General features: G+C 36.3%; 1 protein-coding gene across 4 annotated transcripts in view; it reads right to left on the reverse strand.

The window, feature by feature from the left end:
- ACSS3 (acyl-CoA synthetase short chain family member 3) overlaps positions 1-23,992 on the reverse strand; it is a 147,506-nt gene that overhangs the window by 38,563 nt on the left and 84,951 nt on the right. For all 4 annotated transcript variants that reach the window (XM_032393748.1, XM_032393746.1, XM_032393747.1 and 1 more), the window contains 2 exons: positions 23,610-23,761; positions 10,019-10,122 (listed from right to left, as the gene is read on the reverse strand). In XM_032393748.1, the coding sequence (XP_032249639.1) occupies positions 10,019-10,122; positions 23,610-23,761 (256 nt within the window). The remainder of the gene's footprint in view (positions 1-10,018; positions 10,123-23,609; positions 23,762-23,992) is intronic.

Raw genomic sequence — 23,992 nt, forward strand, 5'->3', positions numbered from 1 at the left:
ACTGACTCCAGCCTTCCAGCCATTCCAGTGCATGAGAGTGAAGTTATCTTGGACCCACCAGACCAGTCCATTCACCATTATTTACTGTCTGAGTTGTCTCAATCAACAATACATGGAAACAAACAAACAAACAAACAAAAAAAGTACATGGAGCATAAAACCCCTGCTGATCATTGCCCATAACACACACCCATGAAACCATGATACATGGATGTTGTTTTAAGCTGCTAGGTTTTGAAGTTTGTTTGTTTGTTTTGCACAGCAATAGACACTTGGAACACTCCCCACTAAAAATATTATAAAATCTTTCAAAAAAGAACTAGTGTAATTCTCAAAAAAAAAAAGTGCATATAATTATCTGAAAACTGTCTCCTAACCAGTTGTTGAAATTAGGTTCTTCCTGGGTGCTTGAGAATCATTTGAATGAGCAGGACCAAACACAGTCTAGTCCCTGACATTTTGTGCTCGAGAAATGTTTGCTGACTAGTAAATACATATTTCTTGCATGGGTTTAGGCTCCAGTTCCCATTATTGAGATCAGGGTTCTTAAAAAATAAATAGCAAATCACAGAATAATGCAATCCTAAAATGAATCAGGGAGTGGGAGAATAGAGGATTCAGAAGAGAAAAAGCTGTATGTTACCATTATAATTCTGTTCCAACATTTTCTTATCCCAAGAATGATATTCAAAGGTCAGTCCTTCAATACATATTTATGGAATTCTCTGAAAGGCATTTCTTTTAATGAGAAGGCAGTGTTAAGGGTGGAAAGACATGCCAAACAGAAATAGCAGCATGTGCAAAGGTTGAGAAGGTAGACCATCAAGGGACTGACAGCAAGTTATTCAGCATAGCAAAGCTCAGGGGAATTGGGTGGCTAAGAGAGAACAGAACAAGAGACAAAGTGAGAGAGATGAGCAAAGGCAGATCATGAAGTGTCTTCTGTGCCATGGTAAGAAATGTGGATATCATTCCAGGAACAAGGCGAGACACAGGGGGTTTTAGCAGAAGTGATTTGCTCAGAATTACTTGGTAGAAAAATCTCTTCAGTTGCAAACTGGAGCACTAAGCTGAGGATCCCAATCCAGAGCAAGAAGTCAGTTAGATGCTGGTGGTCTGATGAGGGTGAGTGAGCAGAAGTGGAAGATGAGACCAAATCTGAGTTATGCTCAGAGTCAGAGGCTCTTGGTGATTGTTTGGGTATGGAGAAAGAGCAAGAGGGAGAGGTCCAGGACCACCCCAGGATTTTGGCTCAGACATGAAAGGCAACGTGGAAAGAAGAGTAGATGTGAGTGCAGGTTAAGAAGAACACAGTGGCAGGTTCACAGAGCCCAACTCTGTCGATAAGAGCTCCTGCCGCATCTGAAAATCTGCTATTCTGTACACACTGTGGTTCTAGAAACACTACATTTGAGCAATATAGATTTAGAAGTTGGTGGCCCATGCAGAGAGCTGAAGTCCTGGAAATCAGTCAATTCAGCAGCCTGGTACTGCTGAGTCATATTAATCACAGCATCATGATGGGCATAAAAGTAATTTGCAAAGAAACCATTCTCTCCACCTCTGAATCTATACAGTGCACTATAAATAACTTGAATAGTGGTAGCAGAAAGAAAGCAGAACAGTGAGATGTACACTGGTGAAAGAAAATCAGTTCAATCTTTGTGTTCACAAGATGGTACGATTACTGTTTAAAACACTTAATTCAAAGCAGCCTAACTTTTTGTGCTGGAAGCAGACCATTAATTTGAGCTGTGGTCTTATCCTTCCCCCTTATGGTGTCCTTCCTGCCTCTAACAGTGGGAAAACTCATAAATAACCTGCAGTTGAGTTAGATAAGAAATGTTGAATTAATGAAGGCATAAGATAAGACATAAGATGGGAGGACTCTGGACAACACAGAGCAAGGAGAGTTCCAATTCTAATCTTAACTAGCTGGCTGACTCCGAGAAATTAAACTATGATTACTTTTTCTCATGTATAAATTGAGCTCTTATGTTCCAAGTTTTCTTGAGTCTGGATTACCCACAGGCCAGGAGGCTAAAGATGGTCTTTATATTCGTGAAGGGTGATTCATAGAAAGGAAAGGAAAAGGAAAATCTTTATTGAGTGTTACGATTGGCCGGGAAGTCAGCTGCATTGTTTGACATATTTCACTTCATTGAAAGCTTTCTACAAGCCCACGAGATAAAGTGCAAGCAGAAGATCAAGGACTTGCCCATGGCTATAGGGTCAGTGGCTGAACCAGGATTTAAAGGCCATCCTGTTAGGATTCCACAACACTTTCCACTACCTACACTGCTTTTCCAAGGAGAATAGTCATCTGTGCTTTTTGAAACCAGAACTGACAGCAAAAGAGGAATTGGGAACTATTTGGGGGGGTCAATGGACCCACAGTATAGGGGTTTACATGCAGGAAAGAGAAATTTCCAGACAGTGAGTTTTATCAATGGAGGGTTTAGGAACTCTCTTTTTCTTATAAAGATCTGCAAAAACATAACAGACTTTCACCTTTCAAGAGTGGATTAAATGTGATTCTTGCCAAAGGTAGGAGGATTAGAATAGATGAAATTTCAAAGACCAAACCAAGTTTATATTATTAATTGATTTCCCAGTGTTCAGTCTTCTGTGAAAACATTAACACTAATACAATAATGAGTACAAATAAATATTCTAAAAAGCAGTTATACATATCCAAACAACTTCATGTAATCATATTTGGAAAAAAAAACAACAACTTGATGTTCTTTCTACATTATCATGCTGTAAAGAGGACAATGCCTGATTCAATAGATGCTATTTGACTTGGGAGATTCAGTTTCAGATGGATTAACAATTTGTAAACAGATATTCACTTTCAGAAAGAAAAGCCTCATCAAGCCTGCCTTACATTTGACAAGAGATTATTCCTTCCACAAATCAAATTCACGTAGCTTACCTCTAAGCCCCTGCTTCTCAAATGATCAGTAAAAATTACCCACCTTAAACTAATGAAGATTGCTCTAAATGAGAAAAAAAAAATGCCGTTGCCAGGCAACAAAGATGACGTCAGGACTTTTTTCTCAGCAGATGGATACTGTCGGCATTGCTAGCTGAACATTGCTGAGATGCCACTGCATCCATAAGACTGTTCTTTCCCCAATCAGAACTTCTCATGCTAAACTATGTAAAACGTCTTCCCCATGAATGAGAAAAAAGAGATAAGTTTATTTTTGACCACTGCATTGAAAAAAGCAAAAAGGCAGCAGACAGTAGTGATTCATTCACATCACTAAAGACTCTGCATCCTACTATTTGAAAGTGGCATGGGGTCTACCCTGGACAGCGCAGGTCATGGGGCGAAGGCTTTGCCAGTGCAGCCCACTTCAACGCAGCATTCTGAATTCTACAGTGTGTGTTTCGAGACTTTAGTGCAATGCACTGTCTTTGAAAATACAGGCCTGTACTTTAACGAAGCTATACCACTCGGACTCGGACATTAAGTAAAACCCAAAAGCCAGGAATAACAAAGAGTTAGAAAGCAAACACAGGAAGGCATCATTTGGTTGTACATAGGTGTATTTCACTCTGAGATCTGCAGCGGGGGAGCGTTGGCTAGTGACTATTGGCTCCCAAGCTACAGGGAATAGCTTGTAAATAATTCAAGATAGAATCTTCAAGGTAAGTCACCAAGAAGATGCTTTCCTCCCTGTCATGTTACCCATATAGAGCTTCTTATGCATTAGTCCTAGAAAAGCATTTTGCAGCAAAATATACAGGATTTTGCGTGGGGCAAAGTACATTCAAGTTATAAGAAAGTCACATATTTCGCACATAGTTTCAAAATATTTTTTAAAAAGGCAGAAATAACAATCATAAAGCTTCCAGTGTTGAATTCCAAAGATGAAGAAAATTCCCTACTATGGACTAAATTTAGGACTATAGACTGACAGATTAGAATCCCTCGGCAAAAAGTGTACCAACATATGCACAAGAGTAGAATGTCTGAGAAAGCAGGGGTAATAAAGGAAGAGGATGATCTGGAGAAACAAGTGGCTTAAACTTTGATACCCTCCATATCAAATCCTCAAATGTTGGCTATGTGTTTCACAATTAGCCTAGCTAGGAGGAATGAGATGGTACTATATTTGAACCTGTACCATTTCCCACAGAGATCCCTGCTCAGGGTAATTGTTCTTAAACTGTAACTAATTATTCAATTTTGTGGATTTCATTTTTGTAAAGAAAATATATAGCCCAGGATCTTGTCCAGATAAACCCAAGGATATGGACTGAATTGGGTCAGCCTAACCAGTTTTTGTGGTTAAAGCTGTTGTCCAAATTGTCTGTTCTTAGAAAGTACATCCTACCAAATTGTGCAAAAATAAGGATTATCATGTCAAGTAGCCTTGACACATTTTAATAATATGGTATTAGGGTTCTGTGTACTTTTTTTTTAAAGATTTTTTTAATTTATTTATTTGACAGAGAGATAGAGAACACAAGCAGGGGGAGCGGCAGGCAGAGGGAGAGGGAGAAGCAGGCTCCCCGCCAAGCAGGGACTCTGATGTGGGGCTCAATCCCAGGACCCCGGGATCACGACCCAAGCCGAAGGCAAACGCCTAAGCGACTGAGCCACCCAGGCACCCCGGCTCTGTGTACTTTTAAGATCAATGATTTTGATTTAAGAACTGGCATGAGTGAAGTTTCCTGGAGGAATTGGAACCACTTTAATAAAATCCAGAATTATCACACTCCTCAAAGAAGGAGGATTTTGGCTATAAATAGAATATAGTGACTTCGGAACTGGCAATTGCAATTAAAACTGTAGCAGTTCAATCAGAGACAGAAATACTGTGATTACTCTAAGACATAAGAACTCAGCAAAGATGGCTCAAGGCAGATAAAGAAAGATCAGGAACTTAAGTTGTCACCAATGTCTCAATCGTTTAAGTGACTACTGTTTTCTCATTGAAATCCCTCCTTAGGGCTTTTGAAATTCTATGAAGAGGGGCGCCTGGGTGGCTCAGTCGTTAAGCGTCTGCCTTCGGCTCAGGTCATGATCCCAGGGTCCTGGGATCGAGTCCCACGTCGGGCTCCCTGCTCGGTGGGAAGCCTGCTTCTCCCTCTCCCACTCCCCCTGCTTGTGTTCCTGCTCTCGCTATCTCTCTCTCTGTCAAATAAATAAATAAATAAAAATCTTTAAAAAAAAAAAAAAATTCTATGAAGAATCTTACTCCCCCATTAAAGTGATAGAAACAAAACAAGTAAACAGACAAACAACAAAATCACCCCGTTGCTGCTCCAACTGGCAGCTCTTATGTCATTTCTACTACTTCCTCTCTACTTGGGCAGAAGGTACTTGAAACACTTTCAGTGTCAGCTCTGTATCTTCTGAGGGGAACCACACAGATAATATTCTGGCAGCAGATGGGAAGAATCATGGATTCCTTTCATCTCAACCCTTTACCAAGTTGTCCTTTATAAAAGCCTTCGTGGAACTCGAGTATTCTAACCTCACAGTCGTTGTCTTTAATTAACTGACTGATGGCATGTGAAGAAATAGTGTTTCTACCTAAATAACATTAAAAAGTGGGACGCCAAGCTGTTTGGTTGCAATCATTTCTAAACCAGTATCATAGCTTCTCAGTAAATAGCAAGGAAAGGACAGGAGAGGAGAGGAAAGGTAGAAAACCTCAAAAAAGCATAAGGTCTACTATGTTTTGGGTTTTAGTAATTAGTCTCTGAAATTGAAGGAAGCTTTTTGTTTGTTTGTTTGTTTGTTTGTACTTGGTCCTTCGCTCATAAGGAAAACCATTCCTTTATAGTTATCTTCAATCAGAAAAAACAAAAAAACAAAAAAACAAAAAACCTTCCTGCAAAGGACGCCATGCACTGTGCAGACAGCTCGCTCTTTCTAAAAGGTGCTCTGTATCTGATTTCTGGAAAAGCTAAAAATGATTAATAACAGTACAGTGTTTTCCTGGTGATTGTACACCTGAGGATAATGAAGTTCTGGCTGTTTGTTTGGTTTTTTTCTGCACATGAATTACCATATCTTAATGGGGCAATTATCTATTCCCTTAATTTCCCCTTTTTAAGTTATGATTGTAGCACCTCTGTTTCTCTATCTATGTACAAAAGAAAATGAAAAATTCAGTCTATAATCCAGATGTTTTCAGTCATTTTATAGATAAGTTGCTGGGAAGATAAAACATCTGGGTAAATAACAACAATTTGTCTTTTATCCAGATTTATGAACCAAATGGATACAACCCCCCGTCTAAATTTAGCAAGATGAATTTTCTTTATGAAAGCACTTAATGTTTGCACTATGGCAACCCAAAACAAGCACTTAATATTTTAGTCATGTTGAACGGTGGTCTTTATTGAAGTGCTCCTACAAGGAGTTGATCGGTTCTCAAATTTTCCACAGATTACTTCTCAATTTAGAATCTTAGATATTACATATCAGATATTAAAGAGTGTTGCTATTAAGGGGCCGAAAGAGAATGTTAGTCACTAGATATCTGCAGTCACTAGTACAAATTTCACTTATGTAACAAAAACAACACGGTAATGAAATGGATTGACTGCATGCAGAGTACCTTCTTATAACTCAAGTTATAGGAATTTATCAATTTTTATTCATACATTTTAGTTACTTAACATATCCCTAATTAATTCCAAATCATACATCACCATTTTGAAACAGCTCATTTGTGCACATATATTAATGTAATCAGAGAGCAAATTCATAAATTATTCATTGTAGGGAAGGCTCATAAAAGTGTACAACTATATAAAAAAATCAATTTCTAAGTCAATAAAAAAAAAGAGATCTTGTTAGCAGGAAGGGAAGAATGAAGCGGGGGAAATCGGAGGGGGAGACGAACCATGACAGACTATAGACTCTGAGAAACAAACTGAAGGTTCTAGAGGGGAGGGGGGTGGGGCGATGGGTTAGCCTGGTGATGGGTATTAAGGAGGGCACATATTGAATGGAGCACTGGGTGTTACACGCAAGCAACGAATCATGGAGCACTACATCAAAAACTAATGATGTAATGTATGGTGATTAACATAACATTAAAAAAAAGAAAGAAAGAAATGTACCTAGACTGAATCGAGATGTACTATAAGTGCAAATCACACCAGATTTTGAAGACTTAGTACAATAATAAAGAATATAAAACAGCTTATTAATATTGTTTAATGTTGATTGCATGTTGAAATGATCATGATGCTTACATTTGGCTATAAGTCATCAAATAAAATATATTATCTAAATAAAAAAGAAAAAAGAAAAGAGATCTTGTAGAAAACCTGACATTTGAAATGAGAAGTATTCCTTTGGCCAACGTTTAACATTCCTTCAAATGTTATCAGGTTTTTACTGGCATACATCTTGTGGAAATGCACCCCCATCCATTTGATATGTAAAACATTAGGAAATTCATGACTGTGCCAGAAATACTGAACTTTCCTTTCTTTTTCCTAAGAGTTAATAATAACCCACAAAGTACCTGCCTTTCCCTCCCCCCGACTCCGGGGTGATTCAACATTAATATGATATCACCTTAAGAAAGGTGAACGGCTGCAAATATTAAACTTCAGTATCACTTTGCAGTTACCACAACCTACATCTTCGAAAATAATGATTTCCTCTAGACAACTGAATAAAAATTCTAACTAGATTTGTTATTAGCTGACATCTGCATCACCTAGGATGAATTTCTTTTATAAAGTAGAAAACGACCTCTCTGGCCGGCTACTGCCTACCTCTCTACGTGTAGGTATTTGTGTACATTAATTGGACACAATATCAAATTCTATAAAATCAGATGGGAGGGTAGAAAGAATCAGTCGTGACTAGTAGAAATGTACTGTTTTCCACAGTATTGAGCAGCCATTCAAACCTGATTAAAGTGACAGCACCCTGGCATAATGTGGCTATTAATTTGCTCTGAACAATACATTAAAGAAAAACTGCAAATTCACGTGCAACTCAGTACCCGCCAGGGACCGCAGCTGCTTGTTTCTCAGGTGTCAGTAAGCTTTTCTGTAAGCCTGGACGCACAAACTACATACAGCTGCACAGGCCATTACGTACAACAATATTAAGAAAAAGGAAGAGAATCATGATTTTATTTATTAATGCGCTGTTTTCCCTTCAGTAGGCTGTGGGCATAGTGACCTTTAATGGGGGAAAAACAAAACTCTTCTGCAAACACTTGTATGAGGTCACTGTGTGGGAAACAACCCCTCACTTCGACCAGGAAAAGAAAACCATCTTAAAAGTGACAAGATATTTTTCTCTCCCTGCCTAAGAGAATAACTATTAGAACTTTCCTGGTGAATAGAGGATGCAGCCATTCTATAAATACTTTTCTTTTCAGAGGCAATAATTCCTCACTTGTTTTTATGTATCTCTACATATGGCACTGCTCTTTCTCTGAATTGTCTTAGCTTTTTTACTTCCTAAATAATTACAAATCTGAATTTAGATAAGAAATTTCTCCCTTGGCAAATAAAACTAGAGAGAATAGAAACTCTTTCTGATTTGCCTTTTATTTAAAGGAAACTGTATTCCACTCTGATCACTCATTTTATATTTTATGTTACAATGGGGATGGAAAACATGTTTTTCCAAAGGACAATATGCAAAAAGAGAATGTCAAAAGGATAATTTATCAGCATCAAAGAATTCTAAAATACTGAACACTGAACTTCTGTTTTAGTCACTCACTTGATCTTCTAAGACTTTAATTATTTTTAAAATCAGGCTTATTTTTTGCAAAGAAACTTTATTATTTTTTTATTCAAATTTGATACTCTGCCCCGGTTACTCAGAAGATGAAAATTCTGAAAACATTAAGAAGGTTGATCTAATTTGTTGAACCAAGTGGAATTGAACTAAAATATGTACAGAGGAAAGCCACAAGGTTCTCATAGCGCTCAGTTACTTTCAGTGGGTCAGATGGAAAACCGAACAAAATCTCTACACTTCGTGACAGGGAAAACAGGTTCCCGATAATCTACTGACTGTCACAAATGTACACAACTGTGCCTCAAAAGAAGCAGCAGAGAGGTTTGTTTGTTTTGTTTTTTTTTAATTTGTACCAAATTTTATTTAATTTCCACTTAACATGAGAATTGTTTCCCAAGGATCACTTAGTGGGAGGAAAATAGAGAATAAACAAAATAAGTAAATAAATAAGTTACGTATATAATGATAAATGTTTTGGAAAAAGATACACTTCTTTGTCTTCCATGCAAGGTAGAAGAGATTTGATTTTATGGAACATAAGAAGGGAGCCAGAGAACCACAGAAAATCTTAGTAGAGAAACAGTGCTTTAGAAAAGGGGCTCTGGGACCAGTGTGCAGGGTGTTCAGGAGAGAGGGAGAACAGAGGTGGCTGATGAGGAGAATCTAAATCAGGGCAGATAACAATGCAGCTGCCACCGCTCAAAGGCAGTGGGAGTACTGAGGTGGTACGAATCCAACAGATACTTCCAAGGAATATCTGAGATTTAGTGACTTACTGGATATACGCAAAGCAAAGAGGAGGAGAAGCAGAAGAGGTCTTCAGTACTTTACACTAGGGACCGAGAGGATGGCGTCATCAATGCCATTTGCAGAGATATTTTTAACAAAAGGAATACCAGGGGCACCTGGGTGGCTCAGTCAGTTAAGTGTCTGCCTTTGGCTTGGGTCATGATCGCAGAGGTCCTGGGATCCAGTCTCCCGTCAGGCTCCCTGCTGAGTGGGGAGTCTGCTTCTCCCTCTGCCTCTCCCTCCCCCTGCTCATGCTCTCTCTCTCTCTCTCTCTCTCTCTCTCTGTCTCATAAATAAATAAATAAATAAATAAGTCTTGGGGGGGAGAAGGAATACCAAAGAATAGCTTATTTCTACTGAAACCAGAATGACCTAAGTCCTGAGTTTGTGCCTGGTGGTCATAGTTCAGAATTTCCTCCAGTCCTTGCAGTGTTTTTGAACACTTCTGTAATATTTATGTACATTCTTGGAAATGCTCACCAGTTTGCCACCAGTGGTCTAAGACAGGTACTCTGAAGACCTTTTTGGACCATTCCAGGGTCTCCACATCACATCGTTCTCCAGCCACAAATAATGTTTTGAACCTGAATATAAGAGGGAGAGTGAATTCAAATTATTCCTTGAAAATAAATATAAATAATGTCAGACTCATTCTGTCAAACATTCTAGAATCTGACCACGTTAATTCTGTCAAAGGAAAACAGCTATATTATCATAATATCATACTACAGAATGGTGAGAAGTGTTATTTGTGTTGACCCAAAGGTAACCAAGTGCACATCACAGCACTGAAGAGAGGTGCCTCAAAAGAATTCACAGCTACAGCTTCTGAGTTTTGAGAAGAGCAACTGAGTTGATCTTTGTAATACATCTGTCATATTCATCTAATGATCAAAGATGAAAAACCTTTTCCTCCGTGACATTATCTCTGCTAATTTTAGCTCCACGTTTGATTGCTATATTCTACTTAAGTCTATATACAAAAATATAACCTTGAGTATCAGCTAAAGCAACAAATAAGCTCATAAATATGATGTTCTTGTGATTTTGGTGAATTTCTTTGGTAAAGATTACTCTGATTTCAAGCACATATTTACCCAAGTCCAAGGACATACAGAGGAAAAATAGGTTATTTAAAAGTAAATACCACTGCGGCCTTCTAGGTCAAAAGACTCTTATCAAAAGGAATATAAGATTACTAAGAGATGAATATTTGACATGGAGCACCATGCCATAGAACAGAAAGGATGAAACAGACAAATGGAATTGGGTTGACACTATTGGTGGTTCATTGAGAGAATGATTGTTTTCTTCCATTCCCAATGTCTCCATGGTCTGTCTGTCAAAAAAGGAATGCATGTTTGAAGAGTTAATTCATTGTCATCAAAGTAAAAAACAAATAAATAAAAACCTGCCTACTTATCCTAAACAATGTAATATAGCCACAGAAGAGTTCTTACCATTCTCTTATCATCTCATGAAAATTCATGGAGATTCAGACATTCCTACCCTTATAGTATACATTTCCATCCTCTGCTATAAACATACATCTCATTCTATACTTATTTGTTTCTTGTCCATTTTAAACAGTGGACCATGAGCTCCTTAAGAGCATTCATCTTCATGACCTGAACACCAATAAAAATACCTGGGATTTTTAGATACTTATTTCTAGAAGCTTAGAAAGATGAAGTACACAGGTGGGGAGTTGGCAAAACTTATGTCAGCTTGACTCATTCTTCTAACTAAAGGAGGAAGCATGTTGTTTTGTTAGAGTGTGGAAATAGACAATGGAACAGTGACTTGAAGAGAGAAAAGTTCTGACTATTTTAGGAAATTTTTAATGAATAACGTGAAAGTGAAAGAATTGAAAAGCAGCCACTTGGCTTTCATAGACTCAATTAATAGCCTAGGAGGCCGAGTAGAGATAACACAAACTGGCTGTAGTACAAAAATAAGGAATGGCAAATCATGCCAAAAGTTCTGTCTGGGGAATCTAGAGTAGGCAGGAGAAATCGGGTAGCGAAGTAGGAATGACCATGATGGAAGAAAATACCAGGAAAAATAATGTAAAGGCAGAGAAATATAATTTCAAACTTCGGATCAGAAAAGAACCCTTTACTAGTCTTTGTTAAAAAATGATTTAAAAAATGTGGCTCAATCATTTTGGTGAGTCACCTCTCAAAGTATGCAAGGCTTCTAGGGTAATATTTAAATTTTTAAGAGCACTCAAGGGAAACAGAGAAAAAGGATGAAAATGGGAAAACCAAAAGAGAAAAATAAGAGACACTAGAAAAGAATGCATCAGATTTTTTTTGACAAAAATATATGTATAGTTGCAATTTGAGATAAATTTTAGGTAATCAAATGTGTATTCATTTATAACTTGCTTCAGATTAAAATGGGGGCGCCTGGGTGGCTCAGCCAGTAAAGTGTCCGAATCTTGATTTTGGCTCAGGTCATGATCTCAGGGTCGTTGGATTGAGCCCCCTTGGCTTAGCACAGAGTCTGCTTGGGACTCTTTCCCTTTCCCTCTGCCCCTCCCCCCATTCATGGGCTCTCTCTCTCTCTCTCTAAAATAAATAAATAAATCTTTTAAAAAAATTAAAATTAAGGGACGCCTGGGTGGCTCAGTTGTTGGGCGTCTGCCTTCGGCTCAGGTCATGATCCCAGGGTCCTGGGATTGAGCCCTGCATCAGGTTCCTTGCTCAGGGGGAAGCCTGCTTCTCCCTCTCCCACTCCCCCTGCTTGTGTTACTGCTCTTGCTATCTCTCTCTCTCTGTCAAATAAATAAATAAATAAAATCTTTAAAACAAAAATTAAAATTAAAAAAGATTAAAATGTGGTTACCAAATATGACCTCATCTGACAAAACTGATATATCACAATGAAACAAATATTAATACATTAAATTATTAAAACTAGATTAAAACATAAAGCTTAGTGTAAAGTTTTAAAGTTTAAAATGAGGTCAATACATCTGTGATTTTAGATGCTATGTAAAAATAAGACAAAAAAATTTTTTAAAGATTTATCCATTTATTTGAGAGTGAGAGAGAGAGAGAGAGAGATCACAAGCAGGGGGGAAGGGCAAAGGAAGAAGCAGACTCTCTGCTGAGCAGAGAGCCCAACGTGGGGCTTGATCCCAGGACCCTGAGATCATAACCTGAGCCGAAGGCAGACGCTTAACTGCCTGAGCCACCCAGGCACCCCAACAAGACAAAATTTTAAATATAAGAGCCATATTATTGATAATCTTATGGCTGAAAAATGTTAATTTATTTTAATTATATCTTCTTTAAACAGTTAGATTCCTAATATATTAGAAAACTTTGGTGATTACGAACATTATACAAGTAAATAATTTGTATTAAAATTTATAAATAGGTTTGGGTGATTCCAACAGCATAGGCAAAGAACAAGGAAGTTTTATAGATATCAGAGATCACATTTCCATCGTCTATCAAACCACAGATTATTCCAAAGAACTTTAGATGGTCCAGGTGGTCATGTGTTTAGTTTACATATGAAACTGCAGATCTACAGTTATATATATTTTTGAAAACACGGTGTAAAATATTGTCAACTAAAAATATTAGCACATAACACAAAATAATTTTTGGCTAATCAAAGAACAATAAATATCTTGATATTACCAGCAGTTTTGCAAGTTTTAATTAATTTTTTGGCTTCTTTTCCCAGTCAAGTAAATTACAATTAATCTAATAAATTGGTTATAATGATAAAGTATTAATTAGCATTGAGTTTTTATCTGATGACAAATTTCCACATTATATGTTTTAAAACTTAGTATTTATTATTATGGTTTTGCAGTACAAATCTATCACTTATTTTTCTTAGGTTTTAATTACATTTGTGTTATTATGATTGCAATGTCCATGCTGGCATTAATAAGCAATATAGAAAGAGATAATATTCCATGATGCATAGTAAAAGTGATATCTGATTTTTCTGCATGTCAGACAATCTCCTTCATTTCCATTAAAATCACTTACTCTTTACTAAAAGCAGAGGAAAAAATGTGAGCTCATTGGTGATATAGAAAAATGTCAAAGTAGTATAGATAATTCCTTTCTCTAAATACACTAGAAACTACCAATCTATTTTTTTATTAAAATTCCTTAAACTGCCCCAAAGTTACTATTTTATCAATTATAGACTCCCAAATGTGTAACATTAATGAACATTAACATACTGTATACAAGGATTTAAGAATAGAATATGACTAATGAAAAAGTTAAGTCTTGTAATAAATATGTAATCAAATATTATTTGACTCCCAATTCCTCATAGTAAGGAAAACCATTCTATTGATGTGATATTTTTATAACCAGGATGATTACTGAAAGAAAAAAAAATTAGTATAAATCTGTAATTTAAAGATAAATTATAAGATAATTTAAAGATAAACTCATATCTAAGAGCATAAATAGTCTTGTATTTTAAAAGACATTTCATGGCTTAAAAAAAAAAGAATAGTAACATCACTTAACAGTTAAATTTCTCATTAATGATCTTGCCATTATTTTATTAATAGGAAGAGATAAATGCCCCATATTGAAAAAATTTTAAATAATTTTTCTTTAAAAATACATTTTATAAAGGGGTGCCTGGATGGCTGTCAGTTAAGAGACCGATTCTTGATTTCAGCTTAGGGGCTCAGGTCATGATCTCAGGGTCATGGGATCGAGCCCTGCATCTGGCTCTGTGCTCAGCTCTCGGAGTCTGCTTGAGATTCTCTCTCTCCCACTGCCCCTCCCCCTGCTCACACTCTCTATCTCTTAATAAATAAATAAATAAATAAAATCTTTTTTAAAAAGTTTTTTATAAAGGTTAAAATTAACCATTCTTGTGCAGTAATTTGGATTCTGGAGGATAAATTTATCTAAGTTAATTACATAGGTCTTCTATCTGCACTGTAAAATATGGTAGCTCCTAGCTATATGTGGCTATTTAAATTTTAAATTAGTTGAAATTTTAAAAAAGTAAAAATATCAATGTCATGGTAGGATTATCCCCTTGTCAAGAATTCAATAGTCACATGTGGCTAGTACCTACCACATTGCAGAACTGAGTTTTATTGGATAGTGCTGTCCTAGATTATGATAGACTAATAAATATATGGATAATGTTCTGATGATAGTAACACATGGGAAGATGAATTTACTTCCAAACATATAATACAAAAACTTAAACAAAACTATAATATACAATATCCAGAGTAGGAAAGAAACGGTGGAGGGGATTAATGGGAATGAAGCCTGTATACCTTTCCCCAATTCCATAAAAAATTGAGTAGAATTCAAGACTCAAATGAAGCTAAAAATTAAGCCAAGAGAAACAAAAAAAGGTAATATTGTCAAATTAATTTTAGTTCCAAATAAAAAGGAAGCTGCATAGAAATGGATAAAAAGCTAAAGATAAATTCTGATGAATTTTCAGGTAATAAATTAGGAAGAGAAGAAAACCAAAATGAGTATTTCTTTCAAGCTCCATAAACTACCAAACAAGTGAAAATTACTCTTCACTTGTTCCAAAAGAAGTTAAATAAAAATAGATTATTTCAGCGATGCCTCATCAACTCCTAGTTCACCGAACATCATTACTTTTGCCACCAGTGTCCCTGAGGTTATCTCCATTTTTCCTTCATTCTATTTTCCTCCATTTGCTCCCTACTAGAATTCACTTTTAAAATGTAAAGACACTAGCGTTAGTATTACACATGCATTTGTCACTCTGTCAAGGACCTACTAGCATTTTGTCCACCAATCCCTCCCTCAAGCACAACCAGAAAAGCCAGACAGAATGTAAAAAAGAAACATCTCTTTAAGGTATCAGAGAACTACAAGTAATGAGCCCTGGAAGCATTAAGATCCCAAAGAAAAAAATGTACAGAGATGTCTGACATTGACGTGCTGCTCTTCTCCCTTTAGTATATATGCCAAAGCAGATAGTGGTTGAAAAACCAAGAAACGGAACAAAAACTGTCTGAGAGGCTTAGAAAATGAACAGCAATTCCTACCATCACAATCTCTTGGGAAAGGAAAACTGGAACTCAGAAGACCCACAGTAGAAAGGGGTGGTGTGTAAAACACTCAGGATTTTAGTTGAAATGCCTGAAGATTTATATCCTACCAACAGAGATAAACTGAAAAGGAACTGCCTTCTCAAATACTGAAGTCTAGCTTCAAGTTAGCTAAATCCCTAACTGGATCAAAGTGATTTTCCCTTATGCTGATTATGTGCCAAAATAAGAATTACTCTGTGGGACCTTAACAACTCCAGAGTATCAAAGTAACACATGATGGTCTATTAAGATAGAAGGCTATATGACCAACATGCAAAGGAAAAAGAGACATCGAAAAAAAAAAAGAAATCACAGAGAAAATCAGATATTCTTGTAATTAGATACAGACTTTACAATAATTCTGAATATGTCCATGAAATATTTGTATAACATCAGCCAAGAACTGGAAATTATAAGAATCAAATAAGTATCTTTGAACTTAAAGATACAAAAATACAAACTTAGAAACTGAAAAAAAATTTAGATACAACTGAACAGAGGATTGAAAACCCAAAATATAAGTTAAAAGAGAATAATCAAACTGCTACTGAAAAGCATAAAGGAGCAAAAACATAGAGTCTATGAGATATAGATAATATGGTAAAAAGTTCTAACGTGTCATTAAAGTATCAATGTCTAAGAAGGGAAAATTAGATAGAAGCAATATTTGAAGGGATAATGGATGAAAGTTTCTAAAAATAATGAAAGCCATCAAGTCACAAATTTAAGAAGCAGTTTGAATCAAATGAAATAGAATCCATAATTTATGGGGGCCTGGGTGAAATAGATAAAGAGGATCAAGAGCACATTTATCATGATGAACACTGAGAAATGTATAGAATTTTTTTTTTTTTAAAGATTTTATTTATTTATCTGAGAGAGAGAATGGGAGACAGAGAGCATGAGAGGGGAAGGGTCAGAGGGAAAAGCAGACCCCCCGCTGAGCAGGGAGCCCGATGTGGGACTCGATCCCGGGACGCCAGAATCATGACCTGAGCCGAAGGCAGTTGCTTAACCAACTGAGCCACCCAGGCGCCCATGTATAGAATTGTTGAATCACCTATATTGTAAACCTGAAACTAATATAACACTGTATGTTAAGTACACTTTGATATAAAATTAAATTTCTTAAAGTAAATCAAAAAAATGTATCTTTCACACAATAAACAAAAAAACATTAATGAGATAAATTAAAGACCTAAATAAATTAAGAGATATACTATGATTATGAATTGAAGTCTCAATATTAACATGTCAGTTTTTATCATATCAATCTATAAATTCAAAGTAATCTCAAAATTCTAGTTTTGTGTGTGTGTGTGTATGTGCATGTGTAAACTGATAGGCTAATACTAAAACATGTATGGAAATACAATGGGCCAAGATTAAAAAGCAAAAACAAATGTACTGCTATTACTACTACTATTGCATATCAAGATGTGTTATAAATCTATAGTGATAAAGACAATTTGAGAGCAGCACAAATATAGGCAATTATGCCAATCAATGAAACAGAATTGAAGCAAGAAAAAAAAAAGTATTTGTGGACACTTTTATGACAAAAGTAGTATACAGAGCAGTTGGAAAGGATGGCCATTTAAATGAATGAAACTTGATTAACTGGATACATATAAGGGAAAAAAATGGACTTTGACCCCTTACCTCATTGCATACACAAAAATCAAACCAGGTAGATTATATGAAAGGTAAAACAATAAAGCTTCTAGAAAATGACACAGGGGAATAACTTCTGACCTTCGAATAGGCAAAATGTCTTATGTAGGATTTTAAAAAGCAAGAAACAAATTGAAAAAAATATTGATGAAAAGGCATATCTCTTTATCAAAAGTCATCACTAATGAAAGAGAAATTGAAATCAGAAGGTGAAGATTATTTGTAATACATACAGTCAATAAAGAACTTGGATCAGAAGAATATGAAAAGTCCTACTCAACAAGAAAAAGAAAATTAAAATGTGCCAAAGATTTGGATAAACATTTCACAAAACAGAATCTTCAAATGGCCAATGAAATACGAGAAAGCAGTAAGCTTTAAAATACAGTAAGTGAGGGAACACAAGCAGGGGGAGTGGGAGAGGGAGAAGCAGGCTTCCCGCCGAGCAGGGAGCCCGATGCGGGGCTCGATCCCAGGACCCTGGGATCACGACCTGAGTCAAAAGCAGACGCTCAACGACTGAGCCACCCAGGTGTTCCCTCTCTCGCTGTGTCTCTCTCTGTCAAATAAATAAATAAAATCTTTATATTAAATAAATAAATACGTAAATAAATAAATAAATAAATAAATAAAAAATACAGTAAGTGAGAGATGTAATATTTTTCTATCTTGTATAAATTATTAAAATTTTCCTTCACTTCTTCAATAATGGCTTTAAATTATTTATGTTTCTGATTCGACTACCATGGTGATAATTGGCAACTAAGTTTTAAAAAAGATTCAGTAACGAAAGCTGGATATCTGAATTGCTCATCCGCAATCCATCACATACCCAAGGACAGCCAACGTATGGTCATTGTCACTGTGAGACTCAGAGGACCACATATTTGGAGCAGTGAGTCAGATGTAGGATATCTCTGAAAGCTTTTGAAAAAGAAGGATTGATAACTTTGAAGAAATTTTGTTTCTGTGTGTAGGTTTTCTTATTCTTTTAAATTTTAGTAGTGGTGGTCACTGAAGTAGCAAAGTTATTTGTTTAGGTGATGGCAGCCATGTTAGACCCAATGAAGAGAGTAGCAAAGCGTGTACACTTGCATACCCTCGCCCACCTCTCCCACTTATGAATACGCATCCATAGTATGACATTCTTGATTTTCTGAAGTGGTTCATAGATTTCATGTCAAATGAGCACATAAACAAAATGGGAAGAGTTTTTTATTATGAGATTTTTAACTTCCCTGAGAAACAGGACAAGAGTAGATGATAATATAGTGGACTTATTATGTCCATACTGCCCAGTTTTATGCATAATTCCTACTTTTATCATTGTCATATTTATGTCACTTAGAAAATAAAATATTATTGACTCAACTGAATTCTCTCCAAACCCTACTTAAATCTCATTTCTCTTCACCATCCCACTAGCCACACCGCCTCAGGGGTAACCAGCACTACTCAGAGGTTTTCATTCCCATACATTTATTTATTTTTTTTTTTGCCTGTTTGCATATACATAAACAAGACAATATGGTTTTTGTAATTTTTCAAATTTTTCTTACTATATGTAAGAGAAACACAATCAGTTTTCACTTGCTTTTTATACTCAAAAGCATTATGCTTTTTGACATTTATTCATGCTAATACCTGAAGTTCTGGTTGATTTCCACTTCTAAACATCCTGTTGAATTAATACACCATAGTACCTAATTTATTTTCCATTATGTTTTTACTATACATGTAATTGCTTATATTTTGTTTTGTTTTGAAACAACCCTGTTAAGAACCTTCAAGTTGTTGTTCGCATTTGTGAGTTTCTCATTCTCATCCCTCCATATTAATACGTGTTTGGTCATGGGGCATATTGAGTGCATGGAGCAACTGATATTACTAGATATTTCCACTTTACACTCTCCATAGTAGTGTAAGAACCATTCTGCTGCTTTATAATCTGCAAGCAAGTATTACTGTTAGATATTTTAACTTTTTGCCTGTACAATGGGAGGAAAATGTTATTTCTCTGTTTATTAGTGACATTAAAGTTCTTTCAATGTTTTAGACTACCCTCGTCTTCTCCATGAACTGACTGTCTATATCCTTTGCCCATTTGTCTATTGGATTGTACGTTTTCTTATTGATTTGTAGGAGTTCTTTATATCTTCTGTACACTAATTGTTTAATGGTTATATATGTTGCAAATATCTTCTCTGGGTGAATAATTCATCATTTAAGTTTGTTTATTCTTTTGGTGGGTGATTGTTCCTTTCAGTGTAGTAAATTTCATCAGTATTTTCTTTAGTGATTTGTGATTTATGCTTTAAATGGTCATTCCCTACTAAAAAATATATTAAAATATTTATCCATTTTCTTCTGAAAGTACCAATTCTTTGTTTTACAATTTTAGGGCCTTGAATCCAGCTGAAATTTATTTTTGTGTAGAGTATATGGTAGGGAACTCAATTTTTCTATATATATATATATATAGCCAGTTGTTTCAGTACCAATTTATTTAAGGGTCTATCCTTCTTCCACTTATCTGTTAAGCTACCTCCTCTGTAAATCAGGTTTCCATAGCAATGCGATCCTTTATTCAACTTCATTAGTGTGTTTGTTGATCCCTGCTCTTATACCAGTGTCTTAAGTAGAAGGAAAAGGGGTTCTTTGCTGTTATTTTTATCTCTTGCTCCCTCTCCTACGTTCACCTTTCTGTCCAATAGGTTTGTGGGGGATGCAGCTATCCCCCAGTGAGGCAATGTCGCAGTGATGGTCCAGAATTGTTACTGACACACAGTGATACTCAGGATATCACAGATCCTATTCTAGGACAGCAGGGGGGCGGTTTCATTCAGTCTCCAGTTGCTGGGCTGTTCTCTGTCTCATTCAGACCTCTAGACCGAACCTTGCGCTAAGTCCCAGTCCCAGAAAACACCCTCTCACCATTATTATCAATCTCCCGTCATGTGTGAGGTGGAATGCCCCACTGAGCTGACTCTGACCCCACAATCAAACCAGGGGAATACTGAGCCTCTACTCCGCTGCCAAAGCCTGCTTGCGCACCTGCCAAGCCTCTGGCTTCGGCCCCTCTTACTACTTTGCAGATCGATTCTATTTCCAATCCGCAGATACGTTTACTTTATTTTTGAGCTCATCTCTGGTTCTCTGCTTTTTTTTTTTTTTTTTTGCATTATCCCTCATTATTATGCAATTGGAAAAGAAGGGCTGCATCTGAGTATTAGGGACTTTGATACCTTGAATGGAAGTAGCAGAACTGAATTTTTCTAACTTGATTAAGATTAAACTGGCAGATCATGGGAAAATAAATCACCATGATGTGAGGAAGAAGAGAGTATATTAGAAAGCAAAATAATAATAATGATAAGAGCGATGACAGTCTACGTTAAACTGTTCCAAGTGTTTTACATGGATAATATGCCTTTTAATTTCATTATATTCTTGTACTATTACTATACTTATGTTCTGGAAGAAGGAGGAGGAGGGAGAGCAAAAAAAGAAAAACAGCAAAAAGAACAGAGGGGCTATGTAACTTTCTTGAGGTCACACAACCGGTAAATGGTAGACTTGAACCCAGTGTGTCTAACTCCAGAGCGAGAATCCTAACTATAGCACACGGTACTGCTTCATCCCAGCTTTGCTGTGGGGTAGCTCTGTAGTCCTGGGCATGTCACTTCACCTCTCTGTGACAACATCTTCTCAATTGTGAAATGAGATGTTGGCGCTAGATGACCTCTAATTTGTTCTTCTGACTTCTAATCGTCTATGATAAAAGGAATTCATAGTTCTGCTTAGTTCCCTATTTTAGAATACCTTCTGAAATTTGCTTTGGGAGGCAAAATCTTTGGCAAATCTCCAAATTTATTTTAAAACAATCTTTAATGAGATACGTAACACATCTGAAAAACACATTTTCATCATTTGAAACGTCCTATAAGAGAAGAGAGAAAGCAAGCTCTGCAGATCAATCATGAGCCTGCAATTATAATACCTGGTGAATGTCAGTTCACTAAGTAAGAATGAAATGTCTTGAACATAAATATAAAACGAAAGGGATAGTTGTGTGAAAAGACTTGAGTCCTGGTCTTTATTCTGTCTCTAACCCAAACTTAACTTTTTTGGACTCTGGTTTCCTTGTTTTTAAAATCAGATAGTTGGATTTTTGAGGGCCAACATCCCCTTAGTTCACAAGTCAGAATCTATCACAGAAGTTCAGTGAAGGTATTATTTGAATAAGCTAAAAATATATAAGAGGTAAAAGCTGCTTTTATCCCATGAATGACAAAAATCTCTGGATCAAGTGAGTTTCTTAACTTATCTCTCATAAGAAGAATATGTCTGTGTGAACAATGTGGGCCCTTGTCAGATTGCCTGAGTTAGTTTCCTTCCAAAGAGTTTCTTAAACTTTCTGGTCCTAATACTACTCATTTGTAAAATGAGGATAATCACAATTCCTACTTATTGTGATAACTGAATGAGAGAAACTTAAACTGCTTATACCTGGAGCATAGTAGGTAATCAGCAAATGTTTGCATTTATTAACGGTAGTGATTTGAAGAATTGAGGGTGTCTGAAGAGTCTACGTCATTAAGTATCTATTAAAAACATATGTGCACGCCATCACGAGTAACTTAGGGGCCTAAAGACAGAAGGGCATTATCAGGGGGAACTTACTGCAATTTCTCTTACACTAAAATCTCATACTCCATATTAGTATTAGTTTGAAAAAAAAAAAAAGTGATGATTTAATAGGCACTCAGTACTACTGGATGCTTTCTATGTTAATAAAATTAGAAACGGTTCCTGCCTTCACAGTAACGGATAACGTCTAAAACCCATGTACAAATGGGAAAAGATGATGTAGCAAATAAGAGACCTTCCTTGGCTTGCAGGTCACACAACGTCACACCCTGCAATCAGAATGCCTTTGTTAGGAAAGAGACGGTGCAAAGAACCACAATCACGGTTTCTTCAAAATTTCCCAGAACTGTCTAAGTCATGGAGGCTGTATACAGCCTAAGATGTTCTTACCAAAATCTACTTTTCTATACTTTTGGCTGAAATGGAGAAAATACAATTGAAATGTAGTAAATGAAGGGACAAACTGAGGGTGAGTAGAAATACTGTAATGGAAGGTTCATTTTATGAACACTCTTATTTTAATGAGTGTATTCTTTAGATTATGAGTAAAATTTTATGTAAATCCAGATCTAATTTCTCATAAAACAGAAAAACAGAAGGACAAGAACCAAAAACAAAACCACTGACTGCCCAAACTGAAAACTTCTTGCTTCCACCTGCAATCAGTATATGATATCTATTTTGACTCCTTCTTTGGGTTTTCACAACATAAAATTCCTAACACTTGGCATTTAACTTAAAAAAATTCAAAATAATCATTCAAAGCCATCTTTTGACTTGAAGAAGCTAAAAAATCCTTTTTTTAGTTGATGAGAGCAGGGACCAATTTCAAACAAGTTCAAAAAGAACTGATGCTGGAAACTGCCTTGAAGATACAAATTGCTATAATTATCTTCGAATATACATATCATTAAACTGAAATGGATGTCAATAAACCAGTAAAAAATATTTAAACTATTCAGAGCCTATTATTACAAAACAACAGAAAAACAATTTCCTTCACTCTTTGAACCACACTAACTCGGACTATAATTTTGACATTTGATTTCTATATACGAAATCAAATAATATTTTCCTTCTATTTACACTATTATTCTATTTTCAAAAGACAGTCAGATACTCTTATATATGTATAAATGCATTTTAAGCCATAGTCAGCATTTTACTTGAAGGAAAATGTGAGCACGGTGGTTTAAAAAAGAGAAATATTTTGGTAAGATCTGAACTGAAATAAACACAATATGGTATTAAAAAATATTCACAGTGGGGCGCCTGGGTGGCTCAGTCGTTAAGCGTCTGCCTTCGGCTCAGGTCATGATCCCAGGGTGCTGGGATCGAGCCCCGCATCGGGCTCCCTGCTCGGCGGGAAGCCTGCTTCTCCCTCTCCCACTCCCCCTGCCTGTGTTCCCTCTCTCGCTGTGTGTCTCTCTGTCAAATAAATAAATAAAATCTTTAAAAAAAAAAAAATATTCATAGTATGGTTAAAATTCTAACTAATTCAAAGCTATGTTTAGAACAGTCATTCTTAATAACATCCAGAATCTTCTGGTTCTTTCCATAGAGGTATCGCAGTGCCAAAAAAAAAAAAATATATAATGTTCCGTTATTCATTCTGATTGCAGTTTTTAATGTAATTTGCCCTGTGCATCCCAAGTTCACCTTGTCAGAGAGTACTGCTTCCCCAAGGCTGCCCCAGGGTCCTGTTGACGGATGGCTCTAATTGCAGTCGGCGCTGTGAACAAGGCAGCTACTCCATGCTCCGCGAGCACGCGGAAATAGGCACCAGCATCGGGTGTTCCCACAGGCTTCCCCTACAAGGAGATTCATTTAAAATGTCACTGGGTAAAAGGTCTCATATTTCATTGACAGTTCAATACTTACACATTTAACACAGCAGTATTAATAAAATGGGGTGCTCAACAAATCTTGGTTTTAAAATATCCCCACGTTGTATCATAAATAAAACAAACCCAATGCCCAGGCTTCAGAGAGGCCATTTGCTCCATTACATCATCCTAAAAGCTTTTCAAACTGCAGTTGTT

Source organism: Phoca vitulina, unplaced genomic scaffold (assembly GCF_004348235.1).
Source record: "Phoca vitulina isolate PV1807 unplaced genomic scaffold, GSC_HSeal_1.0 scaffold76, whole genome shotgun sequence".
Classification (NCBI taxonomy): Eukaryota; Metazoa; Chordata; class Mammalia; order Carnivora; family Phocidae; genus Phoca; species Phoca vitulina.